Source organism: Oncorhynchus masou, unplaced genomic scaffold, assembly GCF_036934945.1.
Source record: "Oncorhynchus masou masou isolate Uvic2021 unplaced genomic scaffold, UVic_Omas_1.1 unplaced_scaffold_2457, whole genome shotgun sequence".
NCBI classification, from domain to species: domain Eukaryota; kingdom Metazoa; phylum Chordata; class Actinopteri; order Salmoniformes; family Salmonidae; genus Oncorhynchus; species Oncorhynchus masou.
In genome coordinates, this window is record NW_027008910.1 from 18,975 (window position 1) to 43,947 (window position 24,973).

At 46.2% G+C, this 24,973-nt stretch overlaps 1 protein-coding gene and 1 long non-coding RNA gene across 2 annotated transcripts in view; both read left to right on the forward strand.

Annotated features, from left to right (window-relative positions):
- The window catches only part of LOC135533567 (calcium-independent phospholipase A2-gamma-like), a 26,908-nt gene extending 5,839 nt beyond the window's left edge, over window positions 1-21,069 (forward strand). Inside the window, 5 exon segments of the mRNA XM_064960845.1 lie at window positions 148-229; window positions 758-952; window positions 16,328-16,415; window positions 16,418-16,522; window positions 20,676-21,069. Coding sequence (XP_064816917.1) covers window positions 148-229; window positions 758-952; window positions 16,328-16,415; window positions 16,418-16,522; window positions 20,676-20,953 — 748 coding nt within the window. The 3' untranslated portion in view covers window positions 20,954-21,069.
- Window positions 21,070-24,016: 2,947 nt separating this feature from the next.
- On the forward strand, window positions 24,017-24,738 carry LOC135533568 (uncharacterized). The gene is made up of 3 exons (XR_010454553.1): window positions 24,017-24,163; window positions 24,209-24,418; window positions 24,690-24,738. It is a non-coding gene; the product is annotated as an uncharacterized LOC135533568 (long non-coding RNA).
- Window positions 24,739-24,973: the final 235 nt, after the last annotated feature.

The following is a 24,973-nucleotide window of genomic DNA, read 5'->3' on the forward strand; positions in this document are numbered from 1 at the left end:
TGTCATGTCAGTACCCTGCTGCTCCGTCTAGGATACTGTCATGTCTGTGGTTAAATATCTTGACAGTGTAGTCTGACCTATGAAAATCATGTTCTTATTTTGGAGCATGTAAATTGCAGTATAATTTTGTCTGATTTGATAATGAAGTGGTGAATGTTTTGTGTGTAACAGGGAGAGAATGGGAGAAGGCCTCATGGTCGAGACAGCCCGGGATCCAAAATGCCCAAAGGTTAGGTTTGACCTATACATCACTTTAACAACCATACGCTTCCACTGGGAACAAAGACTTCATCAGGTCCATATAGACGGGTAGGCTGACGAGTCACCAAAATGATACGTATGCATCGATATGGCTGGATGGCCTGCGTTGTTATGATCCTGGACGGTCACATAGCAACAATGACAAGAAACTGCCATGTAGGGAATCCTAGGCTGCTCGTTTAGTCTCATTGTGTCTTGTTCTTGACAACATGTCTTGTTTTGAGGGGTTTTGACTCATGTCATGTCAATGCTAATGGGGCTCAAATTCGCTAGCTAGCTAATCAACAACTGTAACGATGTATTTAAGAGACAACAAGTGCTCATTGAAAACAAATACATTTGCACAATAAACATTGGAGACTAAATATACTTTACATGTTGTTAACAATCTAAGCCAACCCGTCTGTTGTGCACGTTGGTTTTGTTGCTAAACAACCAACCCATCTCTTCTCTCAGGAACGTCTTCATTTAGTTCATGCCTCTGCTCCTCCTCTAGGTGTCAGCAGTGAGCACCATAGTGAACAGGGGTCTGCCTCTGAAGGCCTATGTGTTCAGGAACTACAGCATGCTACCAGGGGTCAGGTCCCACTACATAGGAGACTGTAAACACAAGATGTGGCAGGCCATCAGAGCCTCCTCCGCCGCCCCAGGGTACTTCCAGGAGTATACACTGGGAAAAGACCTGCACCAGGTAACCAATTCATCTATCTCTGTATGTGTAGCTTTAGTACTCTCTCTCTGTTTATCTATCTCAACCTCTCTCTCTCTCTGTTTATCTACCTCAACCTCTCTCTGTTTATCTACCTCAACTCTCTCTCTCTCTCTGTTTATCTACCTCAACCTCTCTCTGTCTCTGTTTATCTACCTCAACTCTCTCTCTCTCTGTTTATCTACCTCAACCTCTCTCTGTCTCTCTGTTTATCTACCTCAACCTCTCTCTCTCTGTTTATCAACCTCTATCTCTCTCTCTCTCTGTTTATCTATCTCAACCTCTCTCTGTCTCTGTTTATCTACCTCAACCTCTCTCTCTCTGTTTATCAACCTCAACCTCTCTCTCTGTTTATCAACCTCAACCTCTCTCTGTTTATCTACTTCAACCTCTCTCTGTTTATCTACCTCAACCTCTCTCTGTCTCTGTTTATCTACCTCAACCTCTCTCTCTCTGTTTATCAACCTCAACCTCTCTCTCTCTTTTATCTACCTCAACCTCTCTGTCTCTCTGTTTATCTACCTCAACCTCTCTCTGTTTATCTACCTCAACCTCTCTCTCTGTCTATCTACCTCAACCTCTCTCTCTGTCTATCTACCTCAACCTCTCTCTCTCTGTTTATCTACCTCAACCTCTCTCTCTCTCTGTTTATCTACCTCAACCTCTTTCTCTGTCTATCTACCTCAACCTCTCTCTCTCTCTGTCTATCTACCTCAACTCTCTCTCTCTGTCTATCTACCTCAACCTCTCTCTCTCTCTCTGTTTATCTACCTCAACTCTCTCTCTCTCTCTGTTTATCTACCTCAACCTCTCTCTGTTTATCTACCTCAACCTCTCTCTCTGTTTATCTACCTCAACCTCTCTCTCTGTTTATCTACCTCAACCCTCTCTCTGTTTATCTACCTCAACCCTCTCTCTGTTTATCTACCTCAACCTCTCTCTCTGTTTATCTACCTCAACCCTCTCTCTGTTTATCTACCTCAACCTCTCTCTCTGTCTATCTACCTCAACCTCTCTCTCTGTCTATCTACCTCTCTCTCTCTCTGTCTATCTACCTCAACCTCTCTCTGTTTATCTACCTCAACTCTCTCTCTCTGTTTATCTACCTCAACCTCTCTCTGTTTACACTACCTCTCTCTCTCTGTGTTTATCTCTCAACTCTCTCTCTGTTTATCTACCTCAACCTCTCTCTTTCTCTGTTTATCTACCTCAACTCTCTCTCTCTCTCTGTTTATCTACCTCAACCTCTCTCTGTTTATCTACCTCAACCTCTCTCTCTCTCTGTGTTTATCTACCTCAACTCTCTCTCTCTGTTTATCTACCTCAACTCTCTCTCTGTTTATCTACCTCTCTCTCTCTGTTTATCTACCTCAACTCTCTCTCTGTTTATCTACAGTTTCCTAACTCTCTGTTTATCTACCTCAACCTCTCTCTCTGTTTATCTACCTCAACCTCTCTCTCTGTTTATCTACCTCAACCTCTCTCTCTGTCTGTTTATCTACCTCTCTCTCTGTCTACCTCTCTGTCTTTCTCTGTTTATCTACCTCAACCTCTCTCTCTGTCTACCTCAACCTCTCTCTTCTCTGTTTATCTACCTCAACTCTCTGTCTACCTCAACCTCTCTCTCTCTGTGTTTATCTACCTCAACCTCTCTCTGTTTATCTACCTCAACCTCTCTCTGTTTATCTACCTCAACCTCTCTCTCTCTCTGTGTTTATCTACCTCAACCTCTCTCTGTTTATCTACCTCAACCTCTCTCTCTCTCTGTGTTTATCTACCTCAACCCCTCTCTCTTTGTCTCTCTGTCTCTATGATCTCTCCCTGACTCACTCATTTACCCAACACTTCTCGCAAATCAATACACTTTCAGTACACTTCCTGATAGTCCTCTCCAAGGCCTGAGGCCATTAACTGTAGGGCCGTAGTGTGTTTCTGTGTTAAATTAGCCCGTTCTCTCAGCTGGAGATGCAGAGAGTAAATGTAGAGCATCTCTCTCAGTTCCATTTCAATTCAATTCAAATTTAAGGGGCGTCATTGTCATGGGAAACATATGTTAACATCGCCAAAGCAAGTGAAGTAGATAATAAACCAAAGTGAAATAAACAATAAAAAATGAACAGTAAACATTACGCTCACAAAAGTTCCAAAATAATAAAGACATTTGTCTATATACAGTGTTGTAACGATGTGAAAATAGTTAAAGTACAAAATGGAAAATAAATAAATATGGGTTATATTTACAATGGTGTTTGTTCTTCACTGATTGCCCTTTTCTTGTGGCAACAGGTCACAAATCTTGCTGCTGTGATGTCACACTAGTATTTCACCCAGTAGATACGGGAGTTTATCAAAATTGGATTTGTTTTGGAATTCTTTGTGGATCTGTGTAATCTGAGGGAAATATGTGTCTCTAATATGGTCATACATTGGGCAGGATGTTAGGAAGTGCAGCTCAGTTTCCACCTCATTTTGTGGGCAGTGGGCACATTGTCTGTCTTCTCTTGAGAGCCATGTCTGCCTACGGCGGCCTTTCTCAATAGCAAGGCTATGCTCACTGAGTCTGTACATAAGGAAAGCTTTGACTAAGTTTGGGTCAGTCACACTGGTCAGGTACTCTGCCACTGTGTTCTCTCTGTTAGGGACAAATAGCATTCTAGTTTGCTCTGTTTTTTTTTGTAACTTGACACATTGGAAAAAATGATATTTTTGTTTTCTCATGATGTGGTTGGGTCTAATTGTGTTGCTGTCCTGGGGCTCTGTGGGGTCTGTTTGTGAACAGAACTCTCACTCACTCTCACTTCAAACACGCATATCAAAGACTGAGCCCCCTGTGCTGGAGAAGGGTCCCTGTAGGTGCTGCTGTCTGTAGGGGAATGGCAGGAGACAGTGACTCTTGATGAAAGAGAATATCTGATGTATAGCCAACCCTCTGTCAGGTTCTACCTCAACAGCCTATTTGTTTGTCAGACTATTTTCTAGGTAAACAAAATGGTATTTGACCTGTGTAATTTGGATGCCACTCCGTTGACCTGCTTTAGTTTTGTTTGGTTGTAGACGGTACACCTGCGTCATAGATCAAAAGCTATTTCCTGGATGTTAGTTTGTTTCAGGAAGTACGAAGTCAGAGCTAAGTGCAAAGCAAGCTCTCTTCTCAGAGCCTTAGAAATCTCCATGGCAACCAGTGAATATTCTATCTACCCGACCAAGTGGTTTTGGGCCTCCCTCCATCTGGGCAGAGCCCTTAGACAGCCACTCTTTAACCTTTACCCAGAGTCTGAAAGGAGCCACACAGTCCCTTTGATCAGCCATTCATAAAGGAGCACTGCCCTGCCACACAGTCCCTTTGATCAGCCATTCATAAAGGAGCACAGTGCCCTGCCACACAGTCCCTTTGATCAGCCATTCATAAAGGAGCACAGTGCCCTGCCACACAGTCCCTTTGATCAGCCATTCATAAAGGAGCACAGTGCCCTGCCACACAGTCCCTTTGATCAGCCATTCATAAAGGAGCACAGTGCCCTGCCACACAGTCCAATCATGTATTGATATTTAAACACGTACCGCACGCACACGCCACAGGATTAGTCGGTGTGAGATCTGTGTGTGGAGAGATGGATGATTTGATGACGTGCTTTATTTACTGTGTGCCACTGTGTTTTTGGCCCTGTTTCCCAAGTTTCAAAAGAGACCAAAGAGGAGAGTGTAGACTCGAGATGTATTCAAAGTCCACAGCTCTTGACTCGCCTCTTCAGAGAGCTCGGTTGATTTTGGAGTTTTCTCTACTGATCAATGGACATATTTGGTCGTTTTAATGTGCCAGTAATCATTTGAATCCTTAGCTTGTAACGAGACTTGGCTGCTATCTTGGATGAACCTCCTTTTAATCATTGAACTTCCTGCTTCAACATTTTGATAAGGCGAAGTCCATTTCATGACACAGGCCTAACTAATATGCTATTACATAGTCAATAGTCTCTTATCACTAATCCCTTTATGTTCTGTTTCATGTATTGTGAGTGTGTGTGAGTGTGTGTGTGTGTGTGTGTGTGTGTGTGGATTAGCATGCAAGTGGCAGCTTTAGCTCTTGGCTGAGAAACCGGTTGACAGCTGAACTCCCTCTGCTCTCAGTCAGTCCGGATGGAGACGCCCACCAGCCCGTCCATAAAATCTGTGTTTTAAAGGGGAATGGAAACACTAGGCTTTAGAACACCAGCTAACTGCTCTGAGATGTACTCAGACCATGACCTCTGCATGCATTAACCAGCTACATTTACTGGTGTCAACCCGTATATGAAAACATGATACATATTTTGAAAGCTGAGAAACAGCCCTTTCAAATGATATGACTAATTGGCACCAAATGGTAATCAGTCCAAAAAAAGTATTTTTTTCCCCAAACTGCCACACAACTTCCTAATGAAGATGGTGAAGAAGTTAAAGCATGTTGAGTGTTCCGTGTTCTGTAAGAATTGATCATCTGGAATCAGAATAGTGTCCCGTGTTCTGTAAGGATTGATCATCTGGAATCAGAATAGTGTCCCGTGTTCTGTAAGGATTGATCATCTGGAATCAGAATAGTGTCCCGTGTTCTGTAAGGGTTGATCATCTGGAATCAGAATAGTGTCCCGTGTTCTGTAAGGATTGATAATCTGGAATCAGAATAGTGTTCCGTGTTCTGTAAGGATTGATCATCTGGAATCAGAATAGTGTTCCGTGTTTACATTTACATTTAAGTCATTTAGCAGACGCTCTTATCCAGAGCGACTGTGTTCTGTAAGGATTGATCATCTGGAATGAGAATAGTGTTCCATGTTCTGTAAGGATGGAGGTCCTTGAGGATCTTCTTGGTGTTAGCGGGGTGAACAGGCCGAGGCTCGGGTGGCAGAGGTCCTTGATGATCTTCTAGATGTTAGCGGGTGAACAGGCCGTGGCTCGGGTGGCAGAGGTCCTTGATGATCTTCTAGGTGTTAGCGGGTGAACAGGCCGTGGCTCGGGTGGCTGAGGTCCTTGATGATCTTCTAGATGTTAGCGGGTGAACAGGCCGTGACTCGGGTGGCTGAGGTCCTTGATGATCTTCTAGGTGTTAGCGGGGTGAACAGGCCGTGGCTCCGTTGGCAGAGGTCCTTGATGAATCCGTCTGGATTACTGCAACTCGCTGTTGGCTGGGCTCCCTGCCTGTGCCATTAAACCCCTACAACTCATCCAGAACGCCGCAGCCCGTCTGGTGTTCAACCTTCCCAAGTTCTCTCACGTCACCCCGCTCCTCCGCTTCTCCACTGGCTTCCAGTTGAAGCTCGCATCCGCTACAAGACCATGGTGCTTGCCTGACGGAGCTGTGAGGGGAACGGCACCTCAGTACCTCCAGGCTCTGATCAGGCCCTACACCCAAACAAGGGCACTGCGTTCATCCACCTCTGGCCTGCTCGCCTCCCTACCACTGAGGAAGTACAGTTCCCGCTCAGCCCAGTCAAAACTGTTCGCTGCTCTGGCCCCCCAATGGTGGAACAAACTCCCTCACGACGCCAGGACAGCGGAGTCAATCACCACCTTCCGGAGACACCTGAAACCCCACCTCTTCAAGGAATACCTAGGATAGGATAAGTAATCCTTCTCACCCCCCCCCCTTAAATGATTTAGATGCACTATTGTAAAGTGGCTGTTCCACTGTTCCACTGGATGTCAGAAGGTGAATTCACCAATTTGTAAGTCGCTCTGGATAAGAGCGTCTGCTAAATGACTTAAATGTAAATGTCAATGTAAATGATCTTCTAGGTGTTAGCGGGGTGAACAGGCCGTGACTCGGGTGGCTGAGGTCCTTGATGATCTTCTAGATGTTAGTGGGGTGAACAGGCCGTGACTCGGGTGGCTGAGGTCCTTGATGATCTTCTAGGTGTTAGCGGGGTGAACAGGCCGTGGCTCTGTTGGCTGAGGTCTTTGATGATCTTCTTGGTGTTAGCGGGGTGAACAGGACGTGGCTCGTGTGGCTGAGGTCCTTGATGATCTTCTAGGTGTTAGCGGGGTGAACAGGCCGTGGCTCGGGTGGCTGAGGTCCTTGATGATCTTCTAGGTGTTAGCGGGGTGAACAGGCCGTGGCTCGGGTGGCTGAGGTCCTTGAGGATCTTCTAGGTGTTAGCGGGGTGAACAGGCCGTGGCTCGGGTGGCTGAGGTCCTTGAGGATCTTCTAGGTGTTAGCGGGGTGAACAGGCCGTGGCTCGCGTGGCTGAGGTCCTTGAGGATCTTCTCGGTGTTAGCGGGGTGAACAGGCCGTGGCTCGGTGGCTGAGGTCCTTGAGGATCTTCTAGGTGTTAGCGGGGTGAACAGGCCGTGGCTCGGGAGGCTGAGGTCTTGAGGATCTTCTAGATGTTAGCGGGGTGAACAGGCCGTGGCTCTGGCTGAGGTCCTTGATGATCTTCTTGGTGTTAGCGGGGTGAACAGGCCGTGGCTCGGGAGGTTGAGGTCCTTGAGGATCTTCTAGGTGTTAGCGGGGTGAACAGGCCGTGGCTCTGTTGGCTGAGGTCCTTGATGATCTTCTTGGTGTTAGCGGGGTGAACAGGCCGTGGCTCGCGTGGCTGAGGTCCTTGATTGTCTTCTAGGTGTTAGCGGGGTGAACAGGCCGTGGCTCGCGTGGCTGAGGTCCTTGATGATCTTCTAGATGTTAGCGGGGTGAACAGGCCGTGGCTCTGTTGGCTGAGGTCCTTGATGATCTTCTTGGTGTTAGCGGGGTGAACAGGCCGTGACTCGGGTGGCTGAGGTCCTTGATGATCTTCTTGGTGTTAGCGTGGTGAACAGGCCGTGACTCGGGTGGCTGAGATCCTTGATGATCTTCTTGGTGTTAGCGGGGTGAACAGGCCGTGACTCGGGTGGCTGAGATCCTTGATGATCTTCTTGTCCTTCATGTGACACCGGGTGCTGTAGATGTCCTGGAGGGCAGGCAGTGTGCCCCCAGTTAATGCGTTGGGCTGACCACACCACCTGCTACGGTTGTATAGTACTGGTTCTATAGTAGAGTCATGGGGAACTAATACACAGTGATCTGGTATATTTAATCATGTAGCTAGTCTGGCTGGGTTGTATAGTACTGGTTCTATAGTACAGTCATGGTGAACTTACACAGTGATCTGGTATATTTAAACATGTAGCTAGTCTGGCTCGGCCACGTGCTGCAGTTTCGTTCACTGGTGTTTGTTTTACCAGCATCAATGTTGTTCCATCATAAATACACTGACGGAGAGGATACGTCCCAAATTCCACCCTATTCTCTATATAGTGCAGTACTTTTGACCATAACCCTATAGTAGTGCACTACATAGGGAATAGGGTGCTATTTGTGGGACACCCAGAGTCTAGAGGGAAGATGAGCAGAGCGTGGCTCCCAGGTCGACCTCCCCAGTGTTCAAGAGGAAATGGGACAGAAAACGTGATCTCTTCTGCCTCAGCTGAATGCAACATGTCTTCCCTCCCAGTCCCGGTCGTCTGCCCATCTGGACACAGCTAAACAATGAGACTCGAGCCAGTACATCATTTTGTGCTAGTGTTGTGTTAGGATATCATGAAGAGAAGCTGAGAAGCCTCAGTCAGGGACTCTCAGGCTGGGACCTGCTGTTGTGGGGATTTAAATGTAAGCGGGGTGAACAGGCCGTGGCTCTGTTGGCTGAGCAGGTTTGTTTATTATATCTGCTGTTATGGGGATTTAAATGAGCAGGTTTGTTTGTTAAATGACCTGCTGTTATGGGGATTTAAATGAGCAGGTTTGTTTGTTTAGCTAGCTAAATGACCTGCTGTTATGGGGATTTAAATGAGCAGGGTTTGTTATTGATAAATTGTATATTTAAATGAGCTAAATGACCTGCTGTTGTGGGGATTTAAATGAGCAGGTTTGTTTGTTATAGCTAAATGACCTGCTGTTATGGGGATTTAAATGAGCAGGTTTGTTTGTTACAGCTAGCTAAATTACCTGCTGTTATGGGGATTTAAATGAGCAGGTTTGTTTGTTATAGCTAGCTAAATGACCTGCTGTTATGGGGATTTAAATGAGCAGGTTTGTTTGTTATAGCTAGATAAATGACCTGCTGTTATGGGGATTTAAATGAGCAGGTTTGTTATAGCTAAATGACCTGCTGTTATGGGGATTTAAATGAGAAGGTTTGTTTGTTATAGCTAATTTCCTGCTGTTATGGGGATTTAAATGAGCAGGTTTGTTTGTTATAGCTAGATAAATTACCTGCTGTTATGGGGATTTAAATGAGCAGGTTTGTTTGTTATAGCTAGCTAAATTACCTGCTGTTATGGGGATTTAAATAAATTGACCTGCTGTAATGGGGATTTAAATGAGCAGGTTTGTTTGTTATAGCTAGCTAAATGACCTGCTGTTATGGGGATTTAAATGAGCAGGTTTGTTTGTTATAGCTAGATAAATGACCTGCTGTTATGGGGATTTAAATGAGCAGGTTTGTTTGTTATAGCTGTTAGATTTAAATAAATGACCTGCTAAATGTGCTATGTGGGGATTTAAATGAGCAGGTTTGTTTGTTATAGCTAGATAAATGACCTGCTGTTATGGGGATTTAAATGAGCAGGTTTGTTTGTTATAGCTAGCTAAATGACCTGCTGTTGTGGGGATTTAAATGAGCAGGTTTGTTTGTTATTAGATAAATGACCTGCTGTTATGGGGATTTAAATAGCAGGGTTGTTTGTTAAAGCTAAATGACCTGCTGTTGTGGGGATTTAAATGAGCAGGTTTGTTTGTTATAGCTAAATGACCTGCTGTTGTGGGGATTTAAATGAGCAGGTTTGTTTGTTATAGCTATGACCTGCTGTTGTGGGGATTTAAATAAATAGCTAAAGGACCTGTTATGGGGATTTAAAGGAGCAGGTTTGTTTGTTACAGATAAATGACCTGTTTTCATTCCAAGCTCATGGCCAAATTATCTTACTTGTGAAATTATGACATTGCCTTTTACTTTATATAAGTAAACTGAAATTCCAATTTCCTTGTTGAAAAGTAATGAGAAAACATGAGAATTTAAGTTATTTTAGTTTACTGACTCCAACACAGATATAGGCTTGTTGTGATTGGAAAATGGCATATGGTGATTGGAAGGTTGACCCTCATTAAGGCTATGTGACCATAAGGGTCGGGGAATAGAACCAGCTGGCGTAATGAAATAATGTGGCGTGGAGACCTTTGGATCAACACTCACTACCAGGACTATTATATGGGGAGCGGTTGGCTCAGTGATGAAGAAAATAGACAAGCATATTTCTAGCATTGTTTATTTGAATAATACTAACAAGTATAACTAACAAACAAATAAATAAACAGGGAGGGCCAATAGTGTTCTCTCTCTGTAAGTGTGTGGCTGGAACTATAGTCAGTCAATATCAACATTCTTTCAGACTTCCTAGACATCCAGACATCCTGTGTTTGCTCTACCTTCTCAACATATTCTCTCTTTCTCTCTCTCTCTCTCCGTATAAATAAAGTTTATTATTTTTACTTTTTTTTTTTTTGTCTTGTATATCATTTGAAAATTACAGTTTCCTGTCTACTTCCTGGTAATAATTGTAAGGTACATGGATAGATAGAGATTAGAGGTCGCCGGATTAATCTGAATGGCCGATTTTAATTAGGGCCGATTTCAAGTTTTCATAACAATCGGAAATTGTTTTTTTGGGGGGGCGCCGATTTGACTTTAAAAAAAAATCTTATTATTTTTTATATTTTTTATACCATTATTTAACTAGGCAAGTCCGTTAAGAACGCATCCAACCTGGAAGCCAGCCTCACCAATGTGTCGGAGGAAACACCGTGCACCTGGCAACCTTGGTTAGCGCGCACTGCGCCCGGCCCGCCACAGGAGTCGCTGGTGCGCGATGAGACAAGGATATCGCTACCGGCCAAACCCTCTCTAACCCGGACGACGCTAGGCCAATTGTGCGTCGCCCCACGGACCTCCCGGTCGTGGCCGGTTACGACAGAGCCTGGGCGCGAACCCAGGGTCTCTGGTGGCACAGCTGGCGCTGCAGTACAGCCCTTAACCACTGCGCCACCCGGGAGGCCCGCAACCTTACAGTTAACTAGTCGAACACAATAACGACCTGCCTCTCTCTCGTTGCACTCCACAAGGAGACTGACTGCCTGTTACGTGAATGCATTAAGCCAATGTAAATTGGTGCCATGAATTGGTGCCATGAAATCTCTGCTTTGTCACGATGATGCACAACAGGAGAATCACGTTGGCTTGTTGGTTAACAGGTCTCAAGAGCCAGAGGAACAAAAAATAATCACCTGATTTAAAAAAACAACAGTTAACACTGAGAATTGTCTTGTAATATGTTCACTATCACTGTTGACTGTGACATTTCCTCTCGTTTGAAAGCCCAAATAGTGAGACTTTCATGTAAGTTAGGGCCCACTTCCTTATTCCAATTCCTTCAGTGTTTTTAGAAGGGGCAGTGCTGAACATAACGCCATGGCAACACACTGGAGACTCATTGTCTTGTTTCTCTTCAGCGTCTCTGTAGTGAGAAGCCAGTGAGGTTGTTGAGGAGAGAGGCTTAGCCCAGAGAGCTGTTACAGCTACTGACCCCCACATAGTGGAAAGGTTAATGACCTGCAGTCAGCAGGGGTAGCCTCCTATAATAACTACACTCTCTCCCACAGTTCACCATGAGTAGATCATTGTTTTAGCAGTTTAATCCTATCCAAACAGCCCAGTTAGAAAACCCTTCACCCAGGAACGTTCCAAATTACACCCTATTCTTACCTGGCACATAGTGCATTACTTTATTACCAGGGCCCATAGGGCTCTCAGAAGTAGTGCACTATATAAATAGGGTGCCATTTTGGACACAGACTTAGTGGATGAAGTTAGTAAGTGGACTTGGAGATTGGTAGCTAAGAGGGAGAGAGGGACACATAACTAAAAAAAAGACTGGCTTTGCCAAGACGAGGTCACTGCTCAGCTAGTGTCTGGAGCACATAGAGTAGCCTGACACACACACTCTCCAGTAAGTGTGTGTGTGTGAGAGAGAGAGAGCCCTTCCTTACCCTCTGTGTCTGGCTAATCTTGTCTGTCTGCAGCCGCTGACATTCACAACTGCTTCTGGAAATGAGACTTGAATAATGAATTGCACTGTATCAAAGCCTCTTTCTACTGTGGAGCACCGACTCTGTTGAGGTGATTGTACAACATTGAGGTAATTGAGCTATCCTACCCTGTATGGGTAATACACTGTTTCCCTTTTGTTGGCCTGGTCAGAAAGACATTTCTACCATAAGAGTTTGACTCAGAAGGTACCAGAACCTTGTTATTCAGACCACTATCACACTACAGGCAAGCAGACTCTGGTCTGGTCTATTCATCTCTGGGATGTATTAGACTGTGTACCACTCCTCACCAGCCCTGGAGGGTTGAAAGGACGTGTCTTCCACAAGCCTGGTGGGCCAGTAGAACAGCCTCGTAGTCCCAGGAAGCTTAAACAGGCCTGCTGTTTAGATGCAGAGCAGCATTGATCAGGGCCTGGTGTTTAGATGCAGAGCAGCATTGATCAGGGCCTGGTGTTTAGATGCAGAGCAGCATTGATCAGGGCCTGGTGTTTAGATGCAGAGCAGTATTGATCAGGGCCAGTGTTTAGATCAGAGCAGCATTGATCAGGGCCTGGTGTTTAGATAAAGACCAGATCTGGCAGCACTTGATCAGGGCCTGGTGTTTAGATAACAGAGCAGCCTTGATCAGGGCCTGCTGTTTAGATGACAGAGCAGCATTGATCAGGGCCTGGTGTTTAGATACAGAGCAGCATTGATCAGGGCCTGGTGTTTAGATACAGAGCAGCATTGATCAGGGCCTGGTGTTTAGATGCAGAGCAGTATTGATCAGGGCCTGGTGTTTAGATGCAGAGCAGCATTGATCAGGGCCTGCTGTTTAGATGCAGAGCAGCATTGATCAGGGCCTGGTGTTTAGATGCAGAGCAGTATTGATCAGGGCCTGGTGTTTAGATGCAGAGCAGTATTGATCAGGGCCTGGTGTTTAGATACAGAGCAGCATTGATCAGGGCCTGGTGTTTAGATGCAGAGCAGTATTGATCAGGGCCTGGTGTTTAGATACAGAGCAGCCTTGATCAGGGCCTGGTGTTTAGATATAGAGCAGCCTTGATCAGGGCCTGGTGTTTAGATACAGAGCAGCATTGATCAGGGCCTGGTGTTTAGATACAGAGCAGTATTGATCAGGGCCTGGTGTTTAGATACAGAGCAGCATTGATCAGGTCCTGTGTTTAGATACAGAGCAGCATTGATCAGGGCCTAGTGTTTAGATATAGAGCAGCATTGATCAGGGCCTGTGTTTAGATGCAGCAGCATTGAACAGGCCTGGTGTTTAGATACAGAGCAGCATTGATCAGGGCCTGGTGTTTAGATACAGAGCAGCCTTGATCAGGGCCTGGGGCATAGAGCAGCATTAATCAGGCCTGGTGTTTAGATACAGAGCAGCCATTGAATCAGGCCTTGTTTAGATGCAGAGCAGCATCAGGGCCTGCAGTGTTTAGATATAGAGCTCTCCCTTGATCAGGGCCTGGTGTTTAGATGCAGAGCAGCATTGATCAGGGCCTGGTGTTTAGATGCAGAGCAGCATTGATCAGGGCCCTGTTTAGATACAGGCATTTCATTGAACAGGCCTGGTGTTTAGATGCAGAGCAGCATTGATCAGGGCCTGGTGTTTAGTGCAGATTTCATTGATCAGGGCCTGCTGTTTAGATGCAGAGCAGCATTGATCAGGGCCTGCTGTTTAGATGCAGAGCAGCATTGATCAGGGCCTGGTGTTTAGATGCAGAGCAGCATTGATCAGGGCCTGGTGTTTAGATACAGAGCAGCATTGATCAGGGCCTGGTGTTTAGATACAGAGCAGCATTGATCAGGGCCTGGTGTTTAGATGCAGAGCAGCATTGATCAGGGCCTGCTGTTTAGATGCAGAGCAGCATTGATCAGGGCCTGCTGTTTAGGAGCATTTCATTGATCAGGCCTGGTGTTTAGATGCAGAGCAGCATTGATCAGGGCCTGGTGTTTAGATGCAGAGCAGCATTGATCAGGGCCTGGGGCATTTCATTAAACAGGCCTGGTGTTTAGATACAGAGCAGCCTTGATCAGGGCCTGGTGTTTAGATACAGAGCAGTATTGATCAGGGCCTGGGGCATTTCATTAAACAGGCCTGGTGTTTAGATACAGAGCAGTATTGATCAGGGCCTGGGGCATTTCATTAAACAGGCCTGCTGTTTAGATGCAGAGCAGCCTTGATCAGGGCCTGGTGTTTAGATACAGAGCAGTATTGATCAGGGCCTGGGGCATTTCATTAAACAGGCCTGGTGTTTAGATACAGAGCAGCATTGATCAGGGCCTGGTGTTTAGATATAGAGCAGCCTTGATCAGGGCCTGGGGCATTTCATTAAACAGGCCTGGTATTTAGATACAGAGCAGTATTGATCAGGGCCTGGTGTTTAGATGCAGAGCAGCATTGATCAGGGCCTGGGGCATTTCATTAAACAGGCCTGGTGTTTAGATGCAGAGCAGCATTGATCAGGGCCTGGGGCATTTCATTAAACAGGCCTGCTGTTTAGATGCAGAGCAGCCTTGATCAGGGCCTGGTGTTTAGATGCAGAGCAGCATTGATCAGGGCCTGGTGTTTAGATGCAGAGCAGCATTGATCAGGGCCTGGTGTTTAGATACAGAGCAGCATTGATCAGGGCCTGGTGTTTAGATACAGAGCAGCATTGAACAGGGCCTGGTGTTTAGATGCAGAGCAGCATTGATCAGGGCCTGGTGTTTAGATGCAGAGCAGCATTGATCAGGGCCTGGTGTTTTCATTCAGGGCCTGGTGTTTAGATACAGAGCAGCATTGATCAGGGCCTGGTGTTTAGATGCAGAGCAGTATTGATCAGGGCCTGGGGCATTTCATTAAACAGGCCTGGTGTTTAGATACAGAGCAGTATTGATCAGGGCCTGGTGTTTAGATACAGAGCAGTATTGATCAGGGCCTGGGGATTTTATTAAACAGGCCTGGTATTTAGATACAGAGCAGCATTGATCAGGGCCTGGGGCATTTCATTAAACAGGCCTGGTGTTTAGATGCAGAGCAGCACTTGATCATGGGCCTGGTGTTTAGATACAGAGCAGTATTGATAGGGCCTGGTGGTGATTTCATTAAACAGGCCTGGTGTTTAGATACAGAGCAGCATTGATTTACTGTGGCCTCAGACATTATTAAGGACATGGCCTGGTGTTTAGATGTTCAGAGACATTATTGATCAGGGCCTGGTGTTTAGATGTTCTAGAGCAGACATTGATCAGGGCCTGGTGTGATTAGATGCAGAGCAGCATTTGATCAGGGCCTGGTGTTTAGATACAGAGCAGCCTTGATCAGGGCCTCAGACATTATGTACTAGGACAGGCCTGGTGTTTAGATGTTCAGAGCAGACATTTGATCAGGGCCTGGTGATTTACTGTGATATCAGACATTATTGATCAGGGCCTGGTGTTTAGATTAGAGCAGTATTGATCAGGGCCTGGTGTTTAGATATAGAGCAGTATTGATCAGGGCCTGGTGTTTACCTCAGACATTATGTACTAGGACATGGTATTGATCAGGGCCTGTGTTTAGATCAGACATTATGCACTAGGACATGGTGGTGATTTACTGTGTTCTACCTCAGACATTATGTACTAGGACATGGTGGTGATTTACTGTGTTCTACCTCAGACATTATGTACTAGGACATGGTGGTGATTTACTGTGTTCTACCTCAGACATTATGTACTAGGACATGGTGGTGATTTACTGTGTTCTACCTCAGACATTATGTACTAGGACATGGTGGTGATTTACTGTGTTCTACCTCAGACATTATGTACTAGGACATGGTGGTGATTTACTGTGTTCTACCTCAGACATTATGTACTAGGACATGGTGGTGATTTACTGTGTTCTACCTCAGACATTATGTACTAGGACATGGTGATGATTTACTGTGTTCTACCTTATACATACAAGATAAGAAAGCAGACATTAAATCAAATCAAATTCTATTGGTCACATTAGCAATGTTATTGCAGGTGTAGCAAAATGCTTGTGTTTCTAGCACCAATAGTGCAGTAATATCTAACAATAAACACAAACCTAAAAGTAAAAGAATGTAATTAAGGAATATATAAATATTAGGACGAGCCATGTCGGAGTGGTGTAGACTAAAAGACAGTATATACATATGAGATGAGTAAAGCACAAATATGTAAACATTATAACAGCATACCGGTCTGTCTAAAATCCTTGTGGTATTTTGTAAAGTCAGATTGTCTCTGTGTGTTTCCAGGATGGTGGTCTCCTCATCAACAACCCCACAGCGTTGGCCATCCATGAGTGTAAGCTGCTGTGGCCCAACACCCCAGTGCAGTGTGTTGTCTCCTGGGTACGGGTCGCTATGAGACCGTCAACAAGAACAACACCACCTCCACCAGTCTCAAAGCCAAGATCACCAACGTCATCAGCAGTGCCACCGACACAGAGGGTGGGTCACCAGAGGACCACGGAGTGTGTGTGGTGTACTGTATGTGTGGTGTACTGTGTGTAGTTGGTGTGTGTAGTTTGTGTGCCACATCTGTCCTTTGACAGGGATGAAACCACATTGTTATTTCTAACATCAGATTAAAGGCTGTCAGCCAGTCAGTCAGTCATTCAGCCAGTCGGCCAATTAGTCAGCCAGCCAGCCAGCCAGCCAGCCAGCCAGCCAGCCAGTCAGCCAGAGACATGTGCTTCACTAAAACAGACGCTGCATGTCGTCCCTGTAGGTAGTTGGAAGACCATTGTTTTGTCTCAGTCACTCCTTCAATGATTTCCTTTTGACCTACACAGTTCAGAACATCAAGTTCATCAGCTCCCCAGTACTTGACCTCTCTCTGATTCCTCTCATCCATCAGCTCCCCAGTACTTGACCTCTCTCTGATTCCTCTCATCCATCAGCTCCCCAGTACTTGACCTCTCTGATTCCTCTCATCCATCAGCTCCCCAGTACTTGACCTCTCTGATTCCTCTCATCCATCAGCTCCCCAGTACTCCCTCTCTCTGATTCCTCTCATTCATCAGCTCCCCAGTACTTGACCTCTCTCTGATTCCTCTCATCCATCAGCTCCCCAGTACTCCCTCTCTCTGATTCCTCTCATCCATCAGCTCCCCAGTACTCCCTCTCTCTGATTCCTCTCATCCATCAGCTCCCCAGTACTTGACCTCTCTCTGATTCCTCTCATCCATCAGCTCCCCAGTACTTGACCTCTCTGATTCCTCTCATCCATCAGCTCCCCAGTACTTGACTCTCTCTGATTCCTCTCATCCATCAGCTCCCCAGTACTCCCTCTCTCTGATTCCTCTCATCCATCAGCTCCCCAGTACTGACCTCTCTGATTCCTCTCATCCATCAGCTCCCCAGTACTCCACCTCTCTCTGATTCCTCTCATCCATCAGCTCCCCAGTACTCCACCTCTCTCTGATTCCTTTCATCCATCAGCTCCCCAGTACTCCACCTCTCTCTGATTCCTCTCATCCATCAGCTCCCCAGTACTCCCTCTCTCTGATTCCTCTCATCCATCAGCTCCCCAGTACTCCCTCTCTCTGATTCCTCTCATCCATCAGCTCCCCAGTACTCCCCTCTCTGATTCCTCTCATCCATCAGCTCCCCAGTACTGACCTCTCTCTGATTCCTCTCATCCATCAGCTCCCCAGTACTGACCTCTCTCTGATTCCTCTCATCCATCAGCTCCCCAGTACTCCACCTCTCTCTGATTCCTCTCATCCATCAGCTCCCCAGTCCTCCCTCTCTATGATTCCTCTCATCCATCAGCTCCCCAGTACTCCCTCTCTCTGATTCCTCTCATTCATCAGCTCCCCAGTACTTGACCTCTCTGATTCCTCTCATCCATCAGCTCCCCAGTACTCCCTCTCTCTGATTCCTCTCATCCATCAGCTCCCCAGTACTCCCTCTCTCTGATTCCTCTCATCCATCAGCTCCCCAGTACTCCCTCTCTCTGATTCCTCTCATCCATCAGCTCCCCAGTACTCCCTCTCTCTGATTCCTCTCATCCATCAGCTCCCCAGTACTCCCTCTCTCTGATTCCTCTCATCCATCAGCTCCCCAGTACTTGACCTCTCTCTGATTCCTCTCATCCATCAGCTCCCCAGTACTCCCTCTCTCTGATTCCTCTCATCCATCAGCTCCCCAGTACTCCCTCTCTCTGATTCCTCTCATCCATCAGCTCCCCAGTACTCCCTCTCTCTGATTCCTCTCATCCATCAGCTCCCCAGTACTCCCCTCTCTCTGATTCCTCTCATCCATCAGCTCCCCAGTACTCCCTCTCTCTGATTCCTCTCATCCATCAGCTCCCCAGTACTCCCTCTCTCTGATTCCTCTCATCCATCAGCTCCCCAGTACTCCCCTCTCTGATTCCTCTCATCCATCAGCTCCCCAGTACTCCCCCTCTCTGATTCCTCTCATCCATCAGCTCCCCAGTACTCCCTCTCTCTGATTCCTCTCATCCATCAGCTCCCCAGTACTCCCTCTCTCTGATTCCTCTCATCCATCAGCTCCCCAGTACTCCCCTCTCTCTGATTCCTCTCATCCATCAGCTCCCCAGTACTCCCCTCTCTGATTCCTCTCATCCATCAGCTCCCCAGTACTCCCTCTCTCTGATTCCTCTCATCCATCAGCTCCCCAGTACTCCCTCTCTCTGATTCCTCTCATCCATCAGCTCCCCAGTACTGACCTCTCTCTGATTCCTCTCATCCATCAGCTCCCCAGTACTCCACTCTCTCTGATTCCTCTCATCCATCAGCTCCCCAGTACTCCCTGACCTCTCTGATTCCTCTCATCCATCAGCTCCCCAGTACTCCCTCTCTCTGATTCCTCTCATCCATCAGCTCCCCAGTACTCCACCTCTCTGATTCCTCTCATCCATCAGCTCCCCAGTACTCCCTCTCTCTGATTCCTCTCATCCATCAGCTCCCCAGTACTCCCTCTCTCTGATTCCTCTCATCCATCAGCTCCCCAGTACTCCCTCTCTCTGATTCCTCTCATCCATCAGCTCCCCAGTACTCCACCTCTCTCTGATTCCTCTCATCCATCAGCTCCCCAGTACTCCACCTCTCTCTGATTCCTCTCATCCATCAGCTCCCCAGTACTCCCTCTCTCTGATTCCTCTCATCCATCAGCTCCCCAGTACTCCCTCTCTCTGATTCCTTTCATCCATCAGCTCCCCAGTACTCCCCTCTCTCTGATTCCTCTCATCCATCAGCTCCCCAGTACTCCCTCTCTCTGATTCCTCTCATCCATCAGCTCCCCAGTACTCCCTCTCTCTGATTCCTCTCATCCATCAGCTCCCCAGTACTCCCTCTCTCTGATTCCTCTCATCCATCAGCTCCCCAGTACTCCCTCTCTCTGATTCCTCTCATCCATCAGCTCCCCAGTACTCCCTCTCTCTGATTCCTCTCATCCATCAGCTCCCCAGTACTCCCTCTCTCTGATTCCTCTCATCCATCAGCTCCCCAGTACTGACCTCTCTCTGATTCCTCTCATCCATCAGCTCCCCAGTACTGACCTCTCTCTGATTCCTCTCATCCATCAGCTCCCCAGTACTCCCTCTCTCTGATTCCTCTCATCCATCAGCTCCCAGTACTCCCTCTCTCTGATTCCTCTCATCCATCAGCTCCCCAGTACTTGACCTCTCTCTGATTCCTCTCATCCATCAGCTCCCCAGTACCCCTCTCTGATTCCTCTCATCCATCAGCTCCCCAGTACTCCCTCTCTCTGATTCCTCTCATCCATCAGCTCCCCAGTACTGACCTCTCTCTGATTCCTCTCATCCATCAGCTCCCCAGTACTCCCTCTCTCTGATTCCTCTCATCCATCAGCTCCCCAGTACTTCCCTCTCTCTGATTCCTCTCATCCATCAGCTCCCCAGTACTCCCTCTCTCTGATTCCTCTCATCCATCAGCTCCCCAGTACTCCCTCTCTCTGATTCCTCTCATCCATCAGCTCCCCAGTACTCCCTCTCTCTGATTTATGAATCAGAGCCGTAAAGGTCTGACATGTACGAGGGCCCTCTCATCCATCAGCTCCCCAGTACTCCCTCTCTCTGATTCCTCTCATTCATCAGCTCCCCAGTACTCCCTCTCTCTGATTCCTCTCATCCATCAGCTCCCCAGTACTCCCTCTCTCTGATTCCTCTCATCCATCAGCTCCCCAGTCCTCCCTCTCTCTGATTCCTCTCATCCATCAGCTCCCCAGTACTCCCTCTCTCTGATTCCTACCTGTGTAGATGGTCAGTCTGAGTGCTGTTTAGTCAGTGTGTGCGGGTGATGGCACTATGAACAACTTGATGGATCTCTATAAAGTAGGAAGTCATAATAAACCAGCCACATATGGACTAACTTTGTGTCCCTCATCAGAAGTCCACGTCATGTTCTCTCCTTCTCCCAGACAGCTGCTTCCTCTAAACTAGCTACACTAACAACATGATAGCTATCAAGATATACAATGATTTAACTGTACTCCAGCAACATGACCTAACCTCTCTCACCTCTTGTCTCTCCGTCAGGCATAGCCATAATGGTGTGAATGGTAGACAGGCATAGCCATAATGGTGTGAATGGTAGACAGGCATAGCCATTTACAGTTTTGGTCCACATCATGCTGGACGCCCTCCTTCCACCCAACACCTACTTCCGTTTCAACCCCTACATGAGCGAGGACATCCCATTGGACGAGAGCCGCCCGGAGAGGCTGACCTTCCTGCAGGAGGAAGGAACTCGCTACCTGGAGAGGAACGAAGCCAAGCTGAACAAGGCAGCGTCGGTGCTGGCTCTGGAGAAGAGCGCCATCCAGAGGCTGGCTGAATGGTGCAAACTGAAGGCCGACATGTACGAGGGCTTGCCCTTCATCTCCAAACTGTAGGGGACGTCTAGAGGTGAAAGGTCAGACAGGCTGAGAGACACTCATTTAGACTGATTATGAAGATAATATAGGAGCCGTAAAGGTCTGACATGTACGAGGGCCCTTCATCTCCAAACTATAGGTGGAGACCTGCAGAGGTTAAAGTTCAAAAGGCACTGTGGCGGTAGCTGCTCAAAAACTTATTTAGACTTGAAAATAAACATCATGTGCGTTGATATGCTGCTGAAAAACTTATTTAGACTTGAAAATACCCATCATTATGTGCGTTGATATGCATCAGTGGAGGCTGGTGGAAGAATCTATAGGAGGAAAGGCTCATTTGTAATGGAATAAATGGAACTGAGTCAAACGTGGTTTCCATATTTTTGATGTGTTTGATACCGTTCCATTGATTCCATTCCAGCCATTACAATGAGCCCATCCTCCTATAGCTCCTCCAACCAGCCTCCTCTGGACTCCATATCTTCTTGATGCAGATCATGTGATATGACTGCAGTCCATTTGAATTTCTGCTGCTCAGGCAGGATGTTGTTGCCTTTGACCTGTGAGAGGTGGTACAGAAGGATCTGTTGTAGTGTTTCTGAAAGGGGTTTGGCTGGTTGGGCTGAAGGAATCAACCTTTTGACTGGTCCTAAATAAAGTGCCACTGTGATGAGAGCACACAGGCCGTGTTTACACAGGCAGGTGAGTGTTTACACAGGCACCCAATTTTCATATCAGATATTTTGCCCCCTAAAAATCCCTGAATTTTGCCAATAATTGTGTGGCTAAATGGTAGACCATACCATAATGGTGTGAATTGTAGACAGGCTGCCTGTGTAAACTAGCCATAATAGACAGGTGTGTGAATGGACAGGCATAGCCATAATGGTGTGAAGGACAGGCATAGCCATAATGGTGTGAATGGTAGACAGGCATAGCCATAATGGTGTGAATGGTAGACAGGCATAGCCATTTACTGTTTTGATTTAAGAGTGCAGGTTTTGCAGGGAAGGTGTTTTTGACAACTACCTACTTCACATGTACTGGTATGTCAGAGATTCAGGGTCTGTCGTTAGCAACTCATTCTAATGTAATAACTGTAAATATGTTGTAAGTAACTGACATTGGTGTCACCTCATTTAAATGCTTCAAACTTGAACTAGGCATGTAAAGTAGAATGGTATAAAACATGTAATTATGCCTTTTTTCCACAGATGAATGAAATCATGCACTTTGTAAATTGTCACATTGTTCTTATCTTAAGAGCTCTGTAAGGGATCAAATATAAATGGGTTGATATTTGGTTTTGAATAATATTGAATTGAAGAGTTCATGGTATTGGCTTTATAATGACGTTGACCCACCTCATTCCTTTCTCCTGCTGCGGCTCTGTAGGTGGAGGGTGTAGAATGAAAATGTGTTGTTGAAACCGGCTTCTGCTGTTGTGTTGTCTATTGAAGCTGTGTCTCATAACTACACTGTTATACATGATCATCTGATCTGTACTGATGTCTATTGAAGCTGTGTCTCATAACTACACTGTTATACATGATCATCTGATCTGTACTGATGTCTCTTAAAGCTGAAGTGATAGTCTACGACCTTAAACCACACACACACACACACACACACACACACAGGTCTATAATAGAGGTGTCATGGAAGAATGTGGAGTGTCCTCTGTGATTCATTGTTTTTTTCCAATTGCAGAATTGATTTGTTACGTTGTTTCATTCAGAGAACTGACCTTCCATGACGACACTCACTCCTCCCAGTCAAATGAGAATCAACCCTACCCACGTAACACAGCGGTATATGGTTGTCTCTCAAATGGCACCCTATACCCTATTTAGTGCATTACTCTGGTCAAAAGTAGTGCACTATATAGGGAATAGGGTTCCATTTGCATAGCAGTACGTCAGAGGACACATTATAGCCTCATAGAGGAACCATTGAAATGGTCACCAGAACCAAACACATGAGGAATCAGGCATCATTGATGGAAGAAGATTCTTTCAGATTGCTGTGATCCCAGCTTGGTGTGACGTTTGAACCCAAACATGACACTGTGGTTGGAGGTCGTAATTGAACGCACGGATTTCAACCCCCAATCCTCAATTCTTGGATTGTGTCTGATTTGCATGTGCAGTGAATCATTCATCCTCTATCATATGATAGATTTACATTTTCTATAAAACCCTTGTTGAGGGGAAGTGACTGAGATTGTATGTGTTCCCTATTTAGATCATTACCCTGTGTGAGTGGATTGTGTGGTATCACACTAACTGTGGACCCTAACCATACCACTGTTGTTAGGTGTGTGGTATCACACTAACTGTGGACCCTAACCATACCACTGTTGTTAGGTGTGTGGTATCACACTAACTGTGGACCCTAACCATACCACTGTTGTTAGGTGTGTGGTATCACACTAACTGTGGACCCTAACCATACCACTGTTGTTAGGTGTGTGGTATCACACTAACTGTGGACCCTAACCATACCACTGTTGTTAGGTGTGTGGTATCACACTAACTGTGGACCCTAACCATACCACTGTTGTTAGGGGTGTGGTATCACACTAACTGTGGACCCTAACCATACCACTGTTGTTAGGTGTGTAATATCACACTAACTGTGGACCCTAACCATACCACTGTTGTTACTGTGGTGTGTGGTATCACACTAACTGTGGACCCTAACCATACCACTGTTGTTAGGTGTGTGGTATCACACTAACTGTGGACCCTAACCATACCACTGTTGTTAGGTGTGTGGTATCACACTAACTGTGGACCCTAACCATACCACTGTTGTTAGGTGTGTGGTATCACACTAACTGTGGACCCTAACCATACCACTGTTGTTAGGTGTGTAATATCACACTAACTGTGGACCCTAACCATAGCACTGTTGTTAGTGTGATACCACACAATCACACACCTAACTGTGGACCCTAACCATACCACTGTTGTTAGGTGTGTAATATCACACTAACTGTGGACCCTAACCATACCACTGTTGTTAGGTGTATCACACTAACTGTGGACCCTAACCATACCACTGTTGTTTGTGTGGTATCACACTAACTGTGGACCCTAACCATACCACTGTTGTTAGGTGTGTGATTGTGTGGTATCACACTAACTGTGGACCCTAACCATACCACTGTTGTTAGGTGTGTGGTATCACACTAACTGTGGACCCTAACCATACCACTGTTGTTAGGTGTGTGGTATTAACTGTGGACCCTAACCATACCACTGTTGTTAGGTGTGTGGTATCACACTAACTGTGGACCCTAACCATACCACTGTTGTTAGGTGTGTGGTATCACACTAACTGTGGACCCTAACCATACCACTGTTGTTAGGTGTGTGGTATCACACTAACTGTGGACCCTAACCATACCACTGTTGTTAGGTGTGTGATTGTGTGGTATCACACTAACTGTGGACCCTAACCATACCACTGTTGTTAGGTGTGTGGTATCACATAACTGTGGACCCTAACCATACCACTGTTGTTAGGTGTGTGGACCCTGTGGACCCTAACCATACCACTGTTGTTAGGTGTGTGTATCACACTATCACACCTAACTGTGGATCACCTGGACCATACCACTGTTGTTAGGTATCACACTAACTGTGTGATTGTGTGGTATCACACTAACTGTGGACCCTAACCATACCACTGTTGTTAGTGTGTGTGGTATCACACTAACTGTGGACCCTAACCATACCACTGTTGTTAGGTGTGGTATCACACTAACTGTGGACCCTCACCATACCACTGTTGTTAGGGTGTGTGGTATCACACTAACTGTGGACCCTAACCATACCACTGTTGTTAGGTGTGTGGTATCACACTAACTGTGGACCCTAACCATACCACTGTTGTTAGGTGTGATTGCGTATCACATTCAACTGTGGAGTTTTAACCATACCACTGGTAATATCACACTAACTGGACCCTAACCATACCATGTTGTTAGTGTTATCACACTAACTGTGGACCCTACACAACCATACCACTGTG